This window comes from Gossypium arboreum, chromosome 6, assembly GCF_025698485.1.
Source record: "Gossypium arboreum isolate Shixiya-1 chromosome 6, ASM2569848v2, whole genome shotgun sequence".
Lineage (NCBI taxonomy): Eukaryota > Viridiplantae > Streptophyta > Magnoliopsida > Malvales > Malvaceae > Gossypium > Gossypium arboreum.
In genome coordinates this window covers 638344-657169 of record NC_069075.1, presented here as the reverse complement: position 1 = coordinate 657169, position 18826 = coordinate 638344, and the positions used below count along the sequence as shown (strand labels likewise).

The window sequence follows — 18826 nt, the reverse complement described above, 5'->3', positions numbered from 1 at the left end:
CTGAAATTAGCTTTAAACTTGTAAAATATTTAAAATCTTGTGAAGAAAAAAATACCACCTTCTCTTCACGCCCTGCTATAGCTAGAAGCTTCCCATCTGAGGAGAAATCACAGCACAAGACTTCTTCGGTACTACAGTTGAGGCTACGACCCTCTCCAAAGAAGAAGGCTACACCAGTAATGACAAAATGATTATTAGGGAATCAAGTGCGAGTGTCAAATAACGATACATGTACACACAACCCCAAGAATTTAAGGGTCCTTAGAGGATCTTATCCATGTACCATACACACAAATTAAAGTATAGCTGCAAAGCTTTTTTGTGCTAGTCTTGACAGAATTACCTTTATTTTCACTTTCACCAGAAAGGCCGGGAGATGAATTTCTGACAGGGGTGCTTGTATTACCAACAGAATCCTGCAGATGAACATTTCATTTAGTAGCCAACATTTATGATGCAAATCTGTATGACACTTTCCACTGACATGGAATTTGCTATCTTTGGTAAAGAAACCTAATGACTGATCACATATTACCTGCTGTTGCTGTAGCATATCATCTGTGTTTTGATTTTCTTCGGTTTGCATCATGTGGTCACTCATCTGATTTAACAAATCAGTCTTTAATGGGGAAAAGAACTATGATGGTTTTCACAAATTAATAAGTATATAGCACTACATGATCTTAAATTCCACAAACAATCACCTGAGCATAGGTTTCTCCCTCAGAGTACTCTTTAAGAATTATGTCAGAACATGTTGACCACCATTCTTTTAAGATACCTTGGGGATGGTCAATCTCTGGAAAAAAAAAATGATGTCTTTTATAATCTACAAATTACAAGATTTATAGAAAATGTGAACATTTTAAATAATCTCAAGAAAAAAAAAATTGGAACTCCTAATTCTTTCTTGCGTTAGAAGAAACAAAACGTTGATGAGTGAAGACATGGTTGAAAAAAGGTACATGCCAGAAATTTCAACACCAAGAAACTTTATATTGACAGTGAACAATCAATTCAATAGGAAACAGGCTTTAATAAAAATGAATATATGGTGAAAAAGTGAAGAGTTCATACGGACTGAATTGTCGGGAACACTGGCTTCTCGTCTGAGAGATGCAGCAGTTTCATGCATATTGTTCTTAATGAAGTAATCGTGCATGTAAAGGTGGAGCCTTTAGTAAGAACAACCAAACAAACATAAATTCAATTAGTAAATTAGTATAAAACTAAAAAGCTTTAAAAACCAATGATTATGGCAATGTCAAGAACACCCTATGGGCGAAAAAAAGAATCAGAAAACTCAACAGTATTTCATCATTGTCCTGACCGTCCTCCGAAGCCATGATTACCTTGTAAAAGAGAAGAGAACAGAAGATTTCACTTACACTGTAAAAACAAGAAAAAGAAAAGAACATCACAGCATCAAGTGGACTACATTGGTAATACACTTATGGAGAAAGAAAAGAGTACCCACATGCAGATTAAGCCTAAAGGAGCAGTTGAATCGAAACGAAAGAACAAAGAAAAGGGGAAGTTGGGTCTTGAAAGCTAACAAGAGGAACAAAGAAAAGTTTGGGGGGATGCATATATATATACTCACATATTATCTATATGACTGTTACAAGTATTTAAGCATGCAGTAAACAGAATAACTGACTCAACTAACTGTAATTACAGATCAATAATTAGGATCATATATATATATTGACATAGTAGCTATCTCAATTTAGCATAATATCATGATGAAAGATGGCATGCCAATATGCTCTTTGTTGGTGTCATTGGGAAATGGTTGGAAGATCGAGGGTTGATTATGGAGCAGTAAAGGTTATGCTTAGACCTACTGCACCTGGTACTGGAGTGATTGCAGGAGGAGCTCTGCGATAATAATGGGAGTTGAGACCGCATTGCGGAAATGCCAACAATGCCAGAGCAACAGTTTTGCAGAAAATGAAGCAGTTTCCAGAGGTAGCTCGAGAACGAAGGGTTCCCATGGAAGAGCTGTGGAAATGACGATCATGGAAGCAACTCCAGCATTTCCCTCATTCTCCTCTGCAATGCAGATATAGTGCATGTCAGCATGAGGCTTCTGTAATGTCAGTCAACCTCTTTGCCTTCTTAAAAAAAGTTTGTTTCCCATTAATGTTACTTTGAGCTTCTATTAGAAATTTTCCTTTACCTTTTCATATATTTTCAGTTTCTAAACAAGCTGCCATTAAAGAAATTAATTCCTTGTGTGCTTCAACTTTTCCATGTTTTATTGGTCTCAAATGGATTCCATGGTTCAAGGTGACTGACAAAATTTGAACATTTAGATCTCAATAGAAAGGAATACCACACCACTACTCACTTGCATTCTTGTGTATCATCAAAAATGGATTGCAGATGAGATTGCAAAACAAGAAGAAATAAAACAGCATCTGATAATAAATATTGGAAGACACTTTTACCTGGTAGCCACCAATGAACCAGAATAGCCAGTACCCTGGATGGACTGTACAACACTGGAAATTGTTGCCTGTTGAATGTTGTTTCATCCATATTATTCTTCATGAAGTAATCATGCAAGTAAAGGTGGAGCCTTTAGTTTCCCACAATCAAACAAACATAGAGTCAATCAGTAAATAAGTAAATTGGTACAATGACAACTATAAAACAAACAAAAAAAAGCTGAAAAGCTTAAAATCTCATGGTTATGGCAATACCAAGAACACCCTATGGGGACAAAAAAAAAACTGAAAAACTGAAAAGCTGATATATAATAGTTGAAAATAGCTGATTGAATTTCCTTGTGATCTTGATTGTGTGATTGACTATAAAATAAATATACATCTAACGCGATTGCATTTTACCTCCTTACTAAAAAAATGATTAAAGTAGTTTTTATAGGTTCGATCAAAGAGTAAAATGATCATTTTGTTAAAATTTTCATCTATTTTTATTGTTAAAAAATAAAAATGGGTTCTTAAACGTCAGCTTGAGGTGCATATGGCATGCCACGTATAACTGTTTGATCATTTCATTAACTACACTAATTTTTAATAGTAAAATTGGATGAGATTTTTAATTGGAAGGACGAGTTTGCTTTTTAATCTAATGTACGACGACTCGTTTATCCATTTTTTGAATAAAAGAGATAAAATGCAATCTGACTTTTAGTATAAAGGCTTCCATGATACTTTTACCGAACCTATTAATAATAATATATAAATAGAAAGATAAATTTATAAGCTTTAGTTCCAAAGCTTAAATATTAACTTAGTTAAGAAATTACTTAAAAATATTCTTTTAATAAAGAATTTAATATTAATATAATGGTATTTTCATCTTTTATTATTTTTATATGAACTCAAAGCTTGAATACTAACTCAATTAAGAAATTACTTAAAAGTATTCTTTTAATAAAGAATATAATATTAATATAATGGTATTTTCGTCTTTACAAGTCTAAACTAAAAACATAGCAGAGGACAATACAAAAGTTGTTTATCTAGTTTGAAGGTAAAACCTGGTTGTTTAGCATTACTTATGCCTTCAAATGGTGTTTTTCAATCTTTAAAAGCAATGCTAAACAAGGCTTAAATTTAATTATATTGATTAACTCAATTTTATCCAAATTCGATTCATCCCTAATGTCCCGATCAATTTCCGCTTAAAAAAAGAGAAAAATTTAGAAAATATGGAAATTTTTTTATTTTGAAAAACACTTGGTTTTATTAAAAACCAGTCACTACTTATATTTTTTGGCTAGGTGCCTTAAAATCTAGAAATATGTGGGTTTGAGAGTCGTTATGCATGAGAAAAATTTTAGCACCCTCGCGATGCCCAAATGACACCTTATTAAATGTGCATTGTTTTAATTTTCGAAAGTATGAATTCAATTTTGATACTTAAATGTGATATCATGAAATGAAAATTTTTGTATTTATATATTTTTAGAGTAAATCCCATTTTATTTAAAAACAAAAATATCTCCGAATATTCGCCGAGTTTAATTTGAAAGATAAAGAAAATTTGACATTAATAATTTTTTTGTCAATTTGACATTTATTCTTTTTTTAGTTAAATTTGTCTCTTAAACTTTTAAAAAGAGTCAAATTTAATCATTGCCGAGTTTAATCCCTGTTGATTTCAACAACGAGCATCTAAAGATAATTAATCACAAGGTTGATGCTTTTCGTCAATTATACATATGTTTTTATTAGCATAATAACAAATTTAGCCCTCAAAATTCATACATTCTATCAATTTAGTCTTGATTTAACAAATTTAGCCCACAACATTCTCACATTCTATCAAACTAATCTTGATTTAATAATTTTATCCCGTAACATTTATATAGAATATATAAACATCGAGAGTTAAATTTATTATCATAACAATCAAAATTATGTAAAATTAATGAAATATATTAGCATCAAATACACCGACCCATTAAAGCCAAGCATAAAACAAAGACCTTCGGCAAACACTACATTTTTAAACTTGATAGGGAGTAAATTGCTCTATTTTTTAGAGGGATCAAAAGGGTGTTTTTTTTTTAACAATCTCATTAAAAGTTCTAATTGTTATCTATTCTTTTTAACACAATAGCTAGAACTACCCATAGTCCCTTCCTAACCCATAAATAAGATAATAATACACTTCAACGCGCACTAAAACCTATGTCTTACTGCATTGGCAACCATACTCATACCAATCAAGTTAAGACTCAATCGACTCAAAAGGATATTTTAACCCATAAACTATATACATTTATTTGATAAAACTAAAATGAAGGGGAGAAAATTACAAAGAGAAAAACAAGGGCAACCAAAAGAAAAATCAAACTAAAGAAAATTATAAACCACAAATCAACCCCTCTAAATCTCTCACCATCTTTGCCTTTAGTTTTCCCTTTTATGAGGAAAGGCAAAGCTTAAGCTTTTTTCTCTCACATAACTTCAACTTTGTTTTCTTCTTCTTTTTACAATTTCATTTTCATCTTCACACATTTTTCTTTAACTTTTTAGCATTGATTTTTAAAACTCATTCTTTTAATTCTTTGTTTTTGTTTTTTTTTTTTTTTAAATTTCCCTAAATGGGCTCCAAGGTTTGGCTTATGTTCATGCCATTGGCCTTGGCAATGATGACCGGTTGCTCTACCGCTACCATATTCAACAAGGGCCATCGCTATTTCAGAACCAGTAACAGAGGCTTGTTGGTCGAAAAAATCGACGAGATCGAACCCGAGATGATGATGGATTCCGAGACCGACGACCAGTTGGTTAGCTTAGGGATAAGATACGTTAGCTATGCATCACTTCAAGCTACTACAGTCCCATGCAATAAACGTGGTATATCCTATTACAATTGTGCACAAGGGATTAAGTACAAAAAGAGATGAAACAAAACCCTAATATGAAATATCTATATTTATAAGAAGAGGTATTCACTTATATAGGTATGAAATTAATAGTTTTATACCTTTTTTTTTGTATGATTAGTACTTTTACGACCTAAACTGTTGAATTTTTTGATTTAATCGTATTTGTCATGTATTTAAAATTTCAAACTAATTTAATATCTCTATCATATCGAATTGAAATACTGTATAGATTAATCTTTATTGAACTGTTAATTTTTTTTGTATAAAACAAATAGTTAAGATTCTTTTTAATTTACGTTAAATTTGACATGCATGATCTACATATATAAGGGAGGTATCTACTTACACCCATGTAAAACTAAAGTAATTTTATATCCTTTCGTGTTTTACACTAAAACAACCCGTATTTTACACTTTTATAACATATTCATCCATGCAGATAGTTTAATTCGTTCACAATAGACAACTTCTTTTTATTTTACTACACATCTGTTCAAATAATTTAATATTCTAACCTTTCAAAACGGGATTGTCTAGTCGTATATCAGTCACTAAATCATTTATATCTTAATCTACAAAATTTTAAATTAATATCCGATTGTTCTTTTTAAAACTAAGCTCAATGAGCTTATTACCGTAAAAATTTCAAAATTCATCTTCTTGTACACGTATGAGCTCAAGTTAGAAATTAAAGAAAAGAAACACTAAAATAAAGTAACAAAGTTTCATTTCAAGATAAACAACCCATTCCATTGCCATTAATACTTGTTTTACTTTTGGTCCTTTGCATTAAAGTCCCCCAAATTTATTAAATGGACTATGCCATACCTCACCAATCAGGCAATCACATCCTTTTCTCTCTTTTTTTTTTCTTTTCTTTTTTGTTTTTTTTTTTTTGGTGAATTACAATAACATGACAAAACCCGAACAACAAACACGACTAGCGAGACTCGAATTCAGGTCACACTTGGAGCGGTGAACACCCTTGATCATCAAGCTATCATATAGGGTTCTTTTTCCTCTCTTTTTAACTCACATTTTCTTAATCAGTTAAAATATATCATATGTCTTTGTACTCATCTTAAATTTAAAGCTTATCTCCTATACTTTTATTTTTTAAAATCTAGTCTCTATACAATTAGATCTGAATATTGAAATTTGAAATTTGAAATGTACAGAGACTAAATTTTAAATTGGGAAATAAAAAGGGATGAAAAATGAAAAAACAAAGAGAAAAAAAGGATGTGATTGGTGGGACATGGACAATCCATTTAATAAAATTGGGGGACTTTAATGCAAAAGGACCAAAAACTAAAGAGCAAAGTACAAGTATTGATGGCAATGGAATGGGTTGTTTATCTTGAAATGAAACTTTGTTGTTTTATTTTAGTGTTCTCACTTGAGCTCATAGGTGTTTGAGTATTTTTAGTTTCGTCAAGACCAAACTTTTTTCTCCCTTTCTTTTTAACTTCCTTTTCATTTTCACATAGTTTTAAGCATTGTTCTTTAAAAATGGGTTCCAAGGTCTTGCTTATGTTCATGCCTTTAGCCTTAGCAATGGTGGCTAACTCTTCCACCACCACAGCCACATTCAACAAGACCCTTGCCCATTTTGGAACCGGTGTCGGAGCCTTGTGGACCCGCAACATTGAAGATAACGAGACCGAGATGATGATGATGATGAAGGATTCCGAGACCAATCGCCTGTTGCTCAACGGTGAGAAACGAAGGTACATTAGCTATATATCACTTCACCAGATTTTGATCCCATGTGACCAACGGGGTCAGTGCTACTGCGCTTGCCAAAGAGGGAAACCGGCTAATTAAATACAACCCTGGTTGTTCTATCAAACGTTACAAAAGGTTTACTTAGTTAAGGATATGAAACCGATGTTTGTAGCTTTGTCTTTACAAAATCCTAACATCATACGCTACCACCACCCCATTATTTACTACAAAAGGTTACAAATCATCATCAACTATTCGAATTATGATAATTGATTACCCAACCATTACTATAATAACGGCACATAATAGTCGAGTTATCATTTTGTAATGATCCGATAATGTTATTGTTAATTTTAAACAATTCTAAAAGTTCAATGACTTAAAAATATTTTTCTCTTAATGTATAATTCGGATGCATATACAGTTTGTTATGTTAGAAACTAGATTCGATCAAATTTCCAAACATATAATTGATCCTTCTAATTCAATTTCTACAATTTTTATTAACCAAGAGAAGTGCTTGAACACTAGAAATTAAAAAAAATAAGATAATAAAGTTTGATTTCAAGATGTTTTTGGCTTTACAAAAACCCCAATATACATTGGCAAATTCGGGAATTTTTTTTAAGGGAGTTGAAATCAACATTTTATCATTTTAAGGGGGTCAATGCGTAATTTTATCTTTACTAATTTAAATTTTTAAAATTTCTAACAAACCTAAATAGACAATTTTTCATTTTAGGGGAGTCGGTGCCCTGCCAAATTTCTTAGATACGCATAACGCTAATAAAATATATATTTATAAAATTATTTTAATCAATGATTATAGATGGAGTGGTAAGAAATTATTATTTGAATTTATTGGTTTTGTGTTTGATTCAGTAAATAATATTTTTCAATTGTTTTATTTGAAATATTATATAAAACTGTGAAATAACAAAAAATATCATTATAATAATATTAATTACCCTTTTTAAGTTAAGGGTATTTTAGTAATTTTATAATTGAATCAATATCAAGTTGACTCATGACACCAACTCAATTAGTCATATTATATATATATATATATTGTTGTTGTTTTAAAAGAAAACAAAGAAAAAACATAAAATATGATACGATAAACTACAACTATTAGCAAATTTCTTTTTTTTTGTTAATTAACTATGAAAAGTTACAAAATAGTTTTCCAATTACTCAAATATTTACTTTAAACAATTAACGAAAAGATGATGTGTCACTTTTAAAATTGGTATAATAATGACTTTAACCCTCAAATATTTATATATTATATCAATTTATAATCTTAATTCTAAAAAATTTAACTCCCAACATTTACGTATCGTTAATTCTTACAATCATTGTTGTATCGACATATATCCCAAAAGGCATACAAATTGAGGATATTAAAACCCATATTATAGCTTTTATCTTACAAAACCCTAATATAAATAAATAAATATTATATACTTTGTTAAATGGGCATGTGTCATGCTCCAAATTTATTAAATGTGCATTTATATACTTTGTTAAATGGGCATGTGCCATGCTCCAAATTTATTAAATGGGCATGTGTCATGTCCCAAATCAGCAGGGTGAAATTAAAAAAAATTAGATTAAAATTAAATTATATATTTTTACAATAATAAAAATATAATTTTATCATTTTAATATCTTGTTTATAATTTTGAAGGGCTAAATTAAATTTTTATCATTTTGAGGTCAAAATGTAATTTTACCATTACTAATTTAAAATTTTATAAATTATAAGGTGTTTAAATTGAAAATTTACCATTTTAGGGGCCATAGCCCCTTGAGTGTCGTAGTTTGAATTTCTAATGATCTTGTTAATAGAATAAATTTAGTTTTAATTATGAATATGTTTAATTTTACATTTAATTTGTCAAATACAATCCGTTTGATGTAATTTAATTGAGTTTTAGAATTGATTTGACTAAAATTCATAATTGATCAACCCCAAAATCCGAATTAAACACTAAAAAGCTAACACAATTATAAATACCAAATTAGACAGAAAAAACTAATATCACATTAGGGCGACCGGAGAGGTAGGCAAAGGAGAATCTAGGGGGCTAGCAAGGGCCTTGACCCCCCCTAAAATGGAAAATTACTATTAGGCTCTTAAATTTTTTAAAAAAATTTAAATTAGTAAAGGTAAAATTGTATTTTGGCCCCCTAAAATTATAAAAATTTGATTTAATCCTTTAAAAATTATAAAGATATAGACTATAAAAAGTTAAAAATTCATCCGGTCCCCCTTAAAAATTGTTTTGGCTTTGCCCATGGGGTAGACATGGTCATTGACACCACAAAAATTGGAAAATTGTATTTTTTTTACCCTTTAAAATGTATAAAATTATAAATTAGCAATGATAAATTTACACTTTGACCTAAAAAATATTAAGATTTTAATTTAATCCTTTAAAAAATTATAAAGATATTAACTAATATAATGGTGAAATTGCATTTTAACCCTTATCAAAATTATATATTAAACCACGAGTAAACCATCTTCCCTACAAAGCTTAAGCTTTTCTCTCTCAAATAGCTTCAACCTTCTAATCTGATTTTCATTTTCACATAGTTTTAAACATTGTTCTTTAAAACCTTCTGCTTTTTCTTCTTTAATGGGTTCCAAGATCTTGCTCATGTTCATGCCTTTGGCCTTAGCAATGGTGGCTAAGTGTTCCACCACCGCAACCACGTTCAACAAGACCCTTGCCCATTTTGGAACCGGTGACGGAGCCTTGTGGACCGTCAACATTGAAGATATCGAGACTGAGACGACGACGATGATGATGATGGATTCCGAGACCAACCGCCGGTTGCTAGCGACAAGAAGGTACATTAGCTATGAAGCACTAAAAAAAAACAACGTCCCATGCCTCCAACAGGGTCGGTCCTACTACGAGTGCAGTACAGGGAAACCGGTTAACCCTTACACACGTGGTTGTACTTACGCTACGCGTTGCAGAAGGTATACAGCTTGAGGATATGAAACCCATATTGTTGCTTTGTCTTTACAAAACCCTAATATATATATATATATATATATATATATATATGTCTATGAAAAGTTGACCATTACACCAGTAACAACGTTTTGTAATTATCCTAGTGAAAGTTTTAAAAGTTGGGTTAGTGAAATGTAATTTTAATTAAAGTTAAGGAATAATTGATATAGTTTACCCATAGTTTAATTTGATCAGGTTTAATCCCTGTACTATTTGAGTTAGTCAATTTTATTTCACGTGCTTTGCAAAATTTGAAATTTTAATTCTAACTCAAACGGTAGCAGTTAAATCCGGTTAGTTAAATTCTACTATTATCTTGTACTATGCGTTAAATTGTAGATTTAATCCTTGTTCTCGGATCATCCTTAGTCCCATTTTTTTTTAATTTGAAAATTTTAGTTTTGACGCAAACAATAGCAGTTAAATTCATTAATTGGCTTTTTTTGTGAGTAATATATGGAAATGTACATGTGATAATATGTTTTCCGCGTCAAATTCTAGAAATAGGAAAAATTAACCTAATGAATTTAATAGTTACCATTTGATCAAGACTGAAATTAGAAACTTTGAAAAATATGGGACTAAAATTAACAAATTAAAGTATAAGGATTAAATTTGAAACTTATACATAGTACAGGGACTAGTGGCAAATTTTAACCATTAAAAAGGAGTGGTTCAAAAGATTATGAAGGTTTTCTTTGCACTTTCTCTTATATTTTTTAGTATGTATTTTAGGAGAAAATAATTATATATATATGAACAAGAAAAACTAGGCTAGAAATGTACTTTAATAAAATTTCTAAGGGTTAAATATGTTATTAGTACTGTATTTCTATAAAATTTGAGATTTAATCCATGTACTTTAAAACTTAAATTTTCAATCCTCCTACTTTTCTAATTTAAAAATCCTACTCCACTCATTATCATTGTTGATAGCTCTCAGTAAAATTTGTCTACTTTAATATATTTATTTTATGTCAATTATATGTCACATCACATGAGGATAATCTAATCAACATGTCACGTTGATAAATTTTGACAAAAAATACTTACGATTTTAATGATTATGACAATGTTCTATCATTTAACCTCTTATAAAAAAGAATATGGACTAAATCTCAAATTTTATTAATGTACAAGGACTAACTACATATTTTAACTTTTCTAAGAGGCAACTGTCTGTTATTTCTCTTATAAAAATTACTTATTCCAATTTTACTTATAAAGATTTTCTATTTTTACTTCTTAATTCTAAAAAATAATATGAAATATAATTATATATAAAAGATATAATTTTAAATCATTCTAATTACAACCTCAAACTATTAAAATTATGTCAATTAGGTCCTTCCGTTACTAAAATTGTTAATTTAACTATTAATTGACACATCAAATCTTATGCGATATAATTTAAAATGAAAATTTGAAGAAAAATACATGTTTTAAAAATTTTAGTTTTGAGGTTTTCGATACTTTTACTAAGTTTTATAAAAGTTTTATTGTTCATTTTTTAATTTTACTTTATTTTTAGCTTTTCCTTTAAAAAGTTACCTAACAACGTTCTATTTTAATTTAAAATTTTCATTTTAAATTCAACGGCATAAGATTTAATGTGTTATTTAACGGTTTTAATAACGAAATAACTTGATTAATATAACATCGATAGTTTGGTGATATAATCGAACGTTTTGAAGTTTAAAAATCATATTAGAATGAGGGTCGATTTTGATTCAATTAATGTATACTTTTAAAGAAATGAATATATCAATTTATTTTTATCTTAAGTATAGTTATTTATGTATATTGGCATTAGGGATTCATGAAAATTGAACCAAAACATACTCTCGTGTATAAAATTGCATAAAATTAAAGTTTATTATATAGTATTGCACATTGGAACAAAATTTTCGGATTTATCTTCTTATGTATGTATAGAGTAATTACACTTAATAAAAATGATATTTTAAAAAAAAATTAAGATGATATAATAATAAAATTTAAAACTCTTACCCAACAATAAAATAAAAAATCTTAAAAATTAAAATTATTTAATATTAAGAAGTATTAAGATGCTCGAATTGATGCACTCGATAGCTTGAAAATGCTTAAACTTAGGTCTAATTATTGAATCAAATTCAAATTATTTTCGAATTAAACTTGAATTATTTACAAGTAAAAATGTATCATTTAAACCCTTTAGGTAGACTTGTCAATTGGACGAGTTGAGTTGATTTTGGTCATTTTGGGGTTTTAAAATATGCACGTAATTTCAATTTCACTCAATTTCATATTTAGATCGTACCAAGTTCATATCCTTTTGAGCTAGACAATTTGAGGCTTGAGTTTTTTGAACTAAGTCATTATAGGTTTGAATCATTTCAAGTTTTAATTACTTAAGGTTCCGATAATTTTAGATTACTTGTTCAAACTGTTTTAAGTTCGGATCATTTCTCATTCAAGTATCAATTTAGTTTTAGATTTCAATTCGGATTAAGGTTAAACAAGTTTGAGTTCTTAATAATTAATAATTAATGATTAAATCAGACTGGATTGGAAGAGAAAGAAAAGGACAAAATTTTTGGTTATTTTATCTAACAACCTTTATACAACCTCAACCGCTGTACAACGCACATCGGAGAAGTTTTCAAGCAAATCTACAGTTAACATCGAAGCCCTCGGTTTCGGCAAACGACCGGAATCTCCTACTGGCAATGATCTCGTCGATGTATTCCGTTCACAAGGTTTTAACCATTTAGCTTGCATATAACTTTGTTTCCTCCATGGTCCCATATGCATTTTCTTTTCCTTCATACATTTCTTGGCAGCCAAACACAAAATCTTTATAACGTCATTCAACCTCTCTACTTTTCCGACGAAAACTTCCGGCAACCGTCGAACTAAACGATTGTAATCTTCACTTGCTCTTGCCATCTCAAATTCTGCTCTGAAATTCAATTCTATGATTATCCTTACATCACCTTTACTTGAATTTTCAATTACATCCAAAAAACTATGCTCTCCTGCAAAAAAAAAAAAAAAAATTCAGATCTGTTAAAATTGTATGGTACAGGGACCATGTGTGTAATTAAACCTTTTTATTTTTATTTTTTTAGGTAAATAATAGTCATCCAATTATTTTGTTTTTGTCAAAAGTTACATAAATATCCCAACTATTAGTAATATCATAGGTGAATCCAAAAATTATTTTAGCAAGGGTCAGAATTTAAATATATTTTTCATAGATCAAAATATAACTTCATTATGTATTAATTTATAATTTCATCATTTTTAAGGACTAAACAAAAAATTCATTTTTAAAGTGATAAAGTGCAATTTCATTATACATTAATATGTAATCTATTTATTTATAAGAGGACTGAACTGAAAAATTCATTTTGAAGGTCCAAAACCCTGCCTGCCCCTTCAAATTCTCCTATTAGTATTTTTTTTTATTACCACTATAAAAATTATAAAATAATCACCAAATTATTTAATTTTATCTTTTTTATGCATCAGCTAACTAAGATAAAATAAACCTAAAACTTCAAGTTAAATAGGTGACAAAAAATAAATTAAACAATTGAGTGATATTTTGTAATTTTTTATTCGGTAGTCAGAAAATAATTACTAATTAGGTGACTGCTATTTACCTAATCCAAAACTAAGCATTTCAAAAAGTTCAAATCTGTTAAAATTGTATGGTCCAGGGACCATTTGTGCAACTAAACCTTTTTTTATTTTTTATTATTTTCTACCTGATGGGATATGTGATGTGCTTCTCCATTTAGACCGGCAAATGGCGGTGTTGAAACCGGCGGTTTGGAGACGGCGAAACACTTCTCTCATTAAACAAACCCTACAACCCTCCGCCATTGATTTACCACCACAACCGCAAACGACGGTCGTCGTTTCTCTCTTAATATCTCTCAAAGCTTCTTTAATGGCGATTCTAATCCTCGATTCTAAAGAACTGATCCTACACACCGTAGCTTCCAAAACCTGGTGCTGAATCTCCCAAAATTCCTCTTTATTCTCACCATCGGTTTCTTTTCTCTCATCGTCGTCGTCATCATCATCACCGTCCTCATCCCCATCGTTGTGGATTCCGACGATTTGATCGCCATCGTCGCCGTCTTCGAGAAAACCGAATTCCATACCCGACGAATCCGAATCCGGATTCTCCGGCAAATTGAATACTTGATAATTCATTAAATTCCGGTGATCCCATAAGATTCTTGTCCCTACGCCGGCCATTTTTAGGGTTTTATTTTTTATTTTTTTTTGGTAATTTTGAAAGCTGGTTTATGGCTTATGAGAGTTTCGTTTTTATACTAAAAGGATTCGGGAAAAAACCGGGACCCGGTTCATTTTTTATTCAACTACCATTGTCGAACGAGCCGCCGCTAAAATGAGCGAGAAATTGAATTTTCCAACGTGGCGAGGACTGATCCAGTCTACTATTCTTGGACCAGATAACGAGGACCCACGTATGGATATACTCGAATATTCACATCACAGCTTTTCTGCGTAAAATTATTTTTTGGGGCCTAAACTTATCAACTTTTTTATATTGGGGCCTAAACTTTTTTTTAAGTTAGGCCCTGAACTTGACAATTGTTCCTAGATTGAGGCCTAAACTTTTTTTATCCAAGTTGGGCCCTGAACTTGATAAGTGTTTCTGCATTGGGACTTGAACTTTTTTTTTTTAATCTAAGTTAGTTCTTAAAAGTCGTAAAATTTGGGAACAATTACCAGGTTTCGACCCCAATGTGAAAATAATTGTCAAGTTCAGGACTTAACTTAGACAAAAAGGTTTAAGCCCTAATGCGGGAACAGTTGCTTAGTCCAGGTCCCAATGTGAGAAAATTTGCCAAGTTTAGGGCCTAACTTTGACTTAAAAAAAGTTTAGGCCTCAATGTGAAAAAAGTTGTCAAGTGCAGACTCCAAATAATTATTTAACCCTTCTTTTTTCAATTATAAAAATTGAATTATTTAAATCAGGCGTGGATAATAGAATAACCAGGCAATAACACGTGTTATATTATATATACCTCATGCTAACATATAGAGACTTGTTTTAACAGTAAAAGTGAAAGGAAATTTTAACAAAACGACTAGTTTACTCTTTAATCTACCCATTTTTTGAGTAGAGGAGATAAAAATCTTTTATTTTTAATTCTGAAAAAAATATTTAAATCTTTGATTACTAAAGACTTATTGTGAAAAAAATCTTGTACAAGAACTTCCTAGTATGTTTTATTACTAAAGATTTAACTTTTTTTTATTTTTAGTTGTGAAAAATATTTAATTTTGAATTCTTTTTATTTTTGTTATGGTGTTTGTCATAATAGGCCAATTATTCGAATAAGATTAATCCGACCTTTATTACTTCAATAAGTACATGAGTTCGCACATCATACATATAAACTTATATTCAAGAGACATGTGTTGACTCTAAAATATGATACATATTATCTAATCTTAATACGTAAAATTCATAAACCGTCAACAAAAAAATCTATGCTTTTTGGAAACCTTGAAAATTATCAATTAATCAACCGGAATTGATTGATAATTAGATCAATTTACCATTTCATGAATCATGATTTACCATTTCATGAATCATGATCTCTTTAAATTAGAAATAGACAAAAGTGAGATGATTTTCAGGTCAAACGTGGCAAAATCCTAGACGTTCAATGTGTGATTTTTTATGTCTTCCCTAACTTATTTTCTTAATTTTGAATATTTATTTATATATTTATATATATATTTATTTCTCAATATATTTATTGAACAAGTCCACCAATTAATGCTTCACATTTTGTAAATTTATTAAAAATAAATATTAATAACAAATTTTAAAATTATGTTGTACTTAAATTTAAAATAAAAATTAAACTCTCAATTACGGACTAAAATAGAAAGTACGCTTACTGTTGCATAGTATATAATTTGATGAAGTAAAAGTTGTTGAGACTCAAAAAAGTTATGTCGTGAATAAAACGCGGCCTTTCGCCACTGGTTTGCTATCTTTTTAGAATCCGACAATACAAGATTCTACCTATACAGCTATACTTATTAGGGGTTGTTTTATTAGGACACGTTTCATGTTCTAAAATGTCATGGCTAAATATCACTTGAAAAAGAAACTTTAATTTAAGTTGGAAAAACGAAAAATATTTTAAAATAAATATGATAAATAATATATATAATTATTTTTATAATAAAATCTTGTAAAATCCGTTTTAAATCAATAATTATAATTAAAAGATAAAAATAAAAAATTTATTATTATATATAAAAAGTATAATATATGAAAATATATTATATTCACATAAATGCTAAGATTATAGAAAACTTAAATTATATTGGTAGTCACTCAATTATGATTTTTTTAATTTTCTATATTCTATTACGAAAAGTTATAAAATGATCACTTAACTATTTAGTAATTTTTCATAATTAAGTGATAAAAAAACATAATCGAGTGACTAATAATACAATTTACCCTTATATTTAATTTTTTCTTTATTAGGATTAGAATTTCAATTTAATCTATAAATTTAGATTCTGTCAAAGTACGATTGCGTAGCACTCTCTGTTATCATTTTAAAATGGAAAAAAAGTTGAAAATTGTTAAAAAATGTTAAAGTGTCACGTTTCAAGACTAATATAAATATAAAAAATTTAAAGGACTAATTTGAAAATATTTTATTATGAGAATAAAAAAGTTTTAAAATAGATTTAATATGACTTGCACGGGGCTCGTTGAAGATTCTTGTTGATCTCTAAAAACTTATTAATTATTATTTGATCCCTATAATTTATACCTCTTATTGTAGTAGGTTTACATAATTAAAGAATGGTTTAATACATAATTTAGTATTTGAGTTTGACACTTTTTTAATATGGTACTTGTGTTGTTTTTGGTCCAATTTGCTACATGTATTTGAAAAAGGTATATACTTTGGTACCAAAGGTAGTAATTTTAAATTTTAGTGTTTGATTTAGATTTTCGAGTTGATTTAACTAAATTACATAATTATCTAATAATGTTAGCAATTAAATTTTATCAAATCAATCCTATAACCTGAAGTAAATCACCTCTACTAGACTGTATTTGAAAAATTAAACTCAAAATTAAATAAATTCGCAAGTAGTATTAAATTTATTCTATTAATAAAATCATAAAAATTTAAACTTAATTACGTTAGCAATTGATTTTCATTAAATTAACCCTAAAACCTGAACTAAGTACAAAAAAGTTAGCATTGTTATATTTGACTATCAAAATTGTAGCGACGTAAAAATTTTGGGTTCGGGTCGCTAATTGTAGCGATCTATTGAAAACTTGAAAATTTAAATTTTGATTTTTAAAATAAACAGGGAGTCACCACCGATCTTTTTACTAGGTGTGATCGGATACCTATTAAATTTTTTCTTAAAAAAAACGAGAAAAAGGTCGAGTTAAGGTCTACGTTAAAAAGCCAGAGAAAAATTAGGGTTCGGGAGTCGGTTACGCGCAAGGAAGGTATTAGCACCCTCGCGACGCCCAAAAATTGGTATCTCATAAACAAGTGTTGTCTTGATTTTCAAAATATGAGTTCAAAGTAATATTCAATCGTGATCCGATTCAAAAACGAAAACTTTCAATTTTTGATTTCCTTCTTTTTTTTTTTTTGAGAAGGGTATACCGTCCTAACACGAGTCGATTGATGTTCACCCAACATAGCGATGAAATCGACGACATGGTGTTAAATCGATATATTGCCTTACGTATTGAGATTAATAAAAACATGAATAAATATTTTAAAATAATGAAAAACGGAGAAATATACAAGAACGGACGGGAAACGAAAGATAATAGTTGGGAGCACATCATGGCACATAATACATACAACAATGATATTTAAAAATAATGACAATGCGCGTGATATTAAATGTAACAATAGTATCATACATGAGAATACAATGAGAATACAACGAATATACATACACGGATAATTAAGAGTATATATGTAATATATAAATATGTATATATATATATATATATTTAAATAGTAGTAGTGTTGGAAATATACTATATATATAGTGTTAGGAGTATATACATAAGATAGTAAAATACATAACTATTATCGATAAAATACATATGACATGACATATATTGAACATATATAATACATACCTACCTTAGAAATAATAAATATAATAATAATAAAACTATTTTTGCACATTACACACATACATACACATATAAATACATATATAATTTTATATAAATAATAGTATTAGAAACGTATAATATTAGAGATACACATAATAGTAAAGAAACATAGATACCTAATAATATTAAAATATACATAATAATATATATAAAATATAATAATTAAAACTTATGTACGTAACACGTGTAAAAGAAATATAATATTAAATCCTTTACATAATATACACATGTGATTTTAAGGTTAAATACATATTTGAGTACTAATATTACATAAAAATAATTATATATATAATATATTAAAGTTATGTACATATATAATAAAATACATGAACAATACCACATCCAACATGTATATAATATATAATTAAAATGATAATACATACAACATATAAATTACATAACAAAACATGTACTATGATTATAATAATAATAATAAAGATAATATTGAACTAAGAAGAAACAAACACG

At 28.9% G+C, this 18826-nt stretch overlaps 3 protein-coding genes across 3 annotated transcripts; 2 read left to right on the top strand and 1 right to left on the bottom strand.

The window, feature by feature from the left end:
- Positions 1-6743: 6743 nt before the first annotated feature.
- On the top strand, positions 6744-7487 carry LOC108481131 (protein RALF-like 19). The gene has a single exon (XM_017784298.2). The coding sequence runs from the start codon at positions 6884-6886 to the stop codon at positions 7196-7198; it is 315 nt and encodes a 104-aa protein (XP_017639787.1). The 5' UTR covers positions 6744-6883; the 3' UTR covers positions 7199-7487.
- Positions 7488-9608: 2121 nt separating this feature from the next.
- Positions 9609-10292, top strand: LOC108481130 (protein RALF-like 4). Its single transcript, XM_017784297.2, has one exon. The coding sequence runs from the start codon at positions 9745-9747 to the stop codon at positions 10105-10107; it is 363 nt and encodes a 120-aa protein (XP_017639786.2). The 5' UTR covers positions 9609-9744; the 3' UTR covers positions 10108-10292.
- Positions 10293-12621: 2329 nt separating this feature from the next.
- Positions 12622-14476, bottom strand: LOC108482688 (uncharacterized). The gene is made up of 2 exons (XM_053029956.1): positions 13887-14476; positions 12622-13151 (listed from the first exon to the last, which is right to left on the bottom strand). Exons 1-2 carry the CDS (start codon positions 14383-14385, stop codon positions 12733-12735), a joined length of 918 nt encoding a protein of 305 aa, XP_052885916.1. The 5' UTR covers positions 14386-14476; the 3' UTR covers positions 12622-12732.
- Between the last annotated feature and the right edge of the window lie 4350 nt (positions 14477-18826).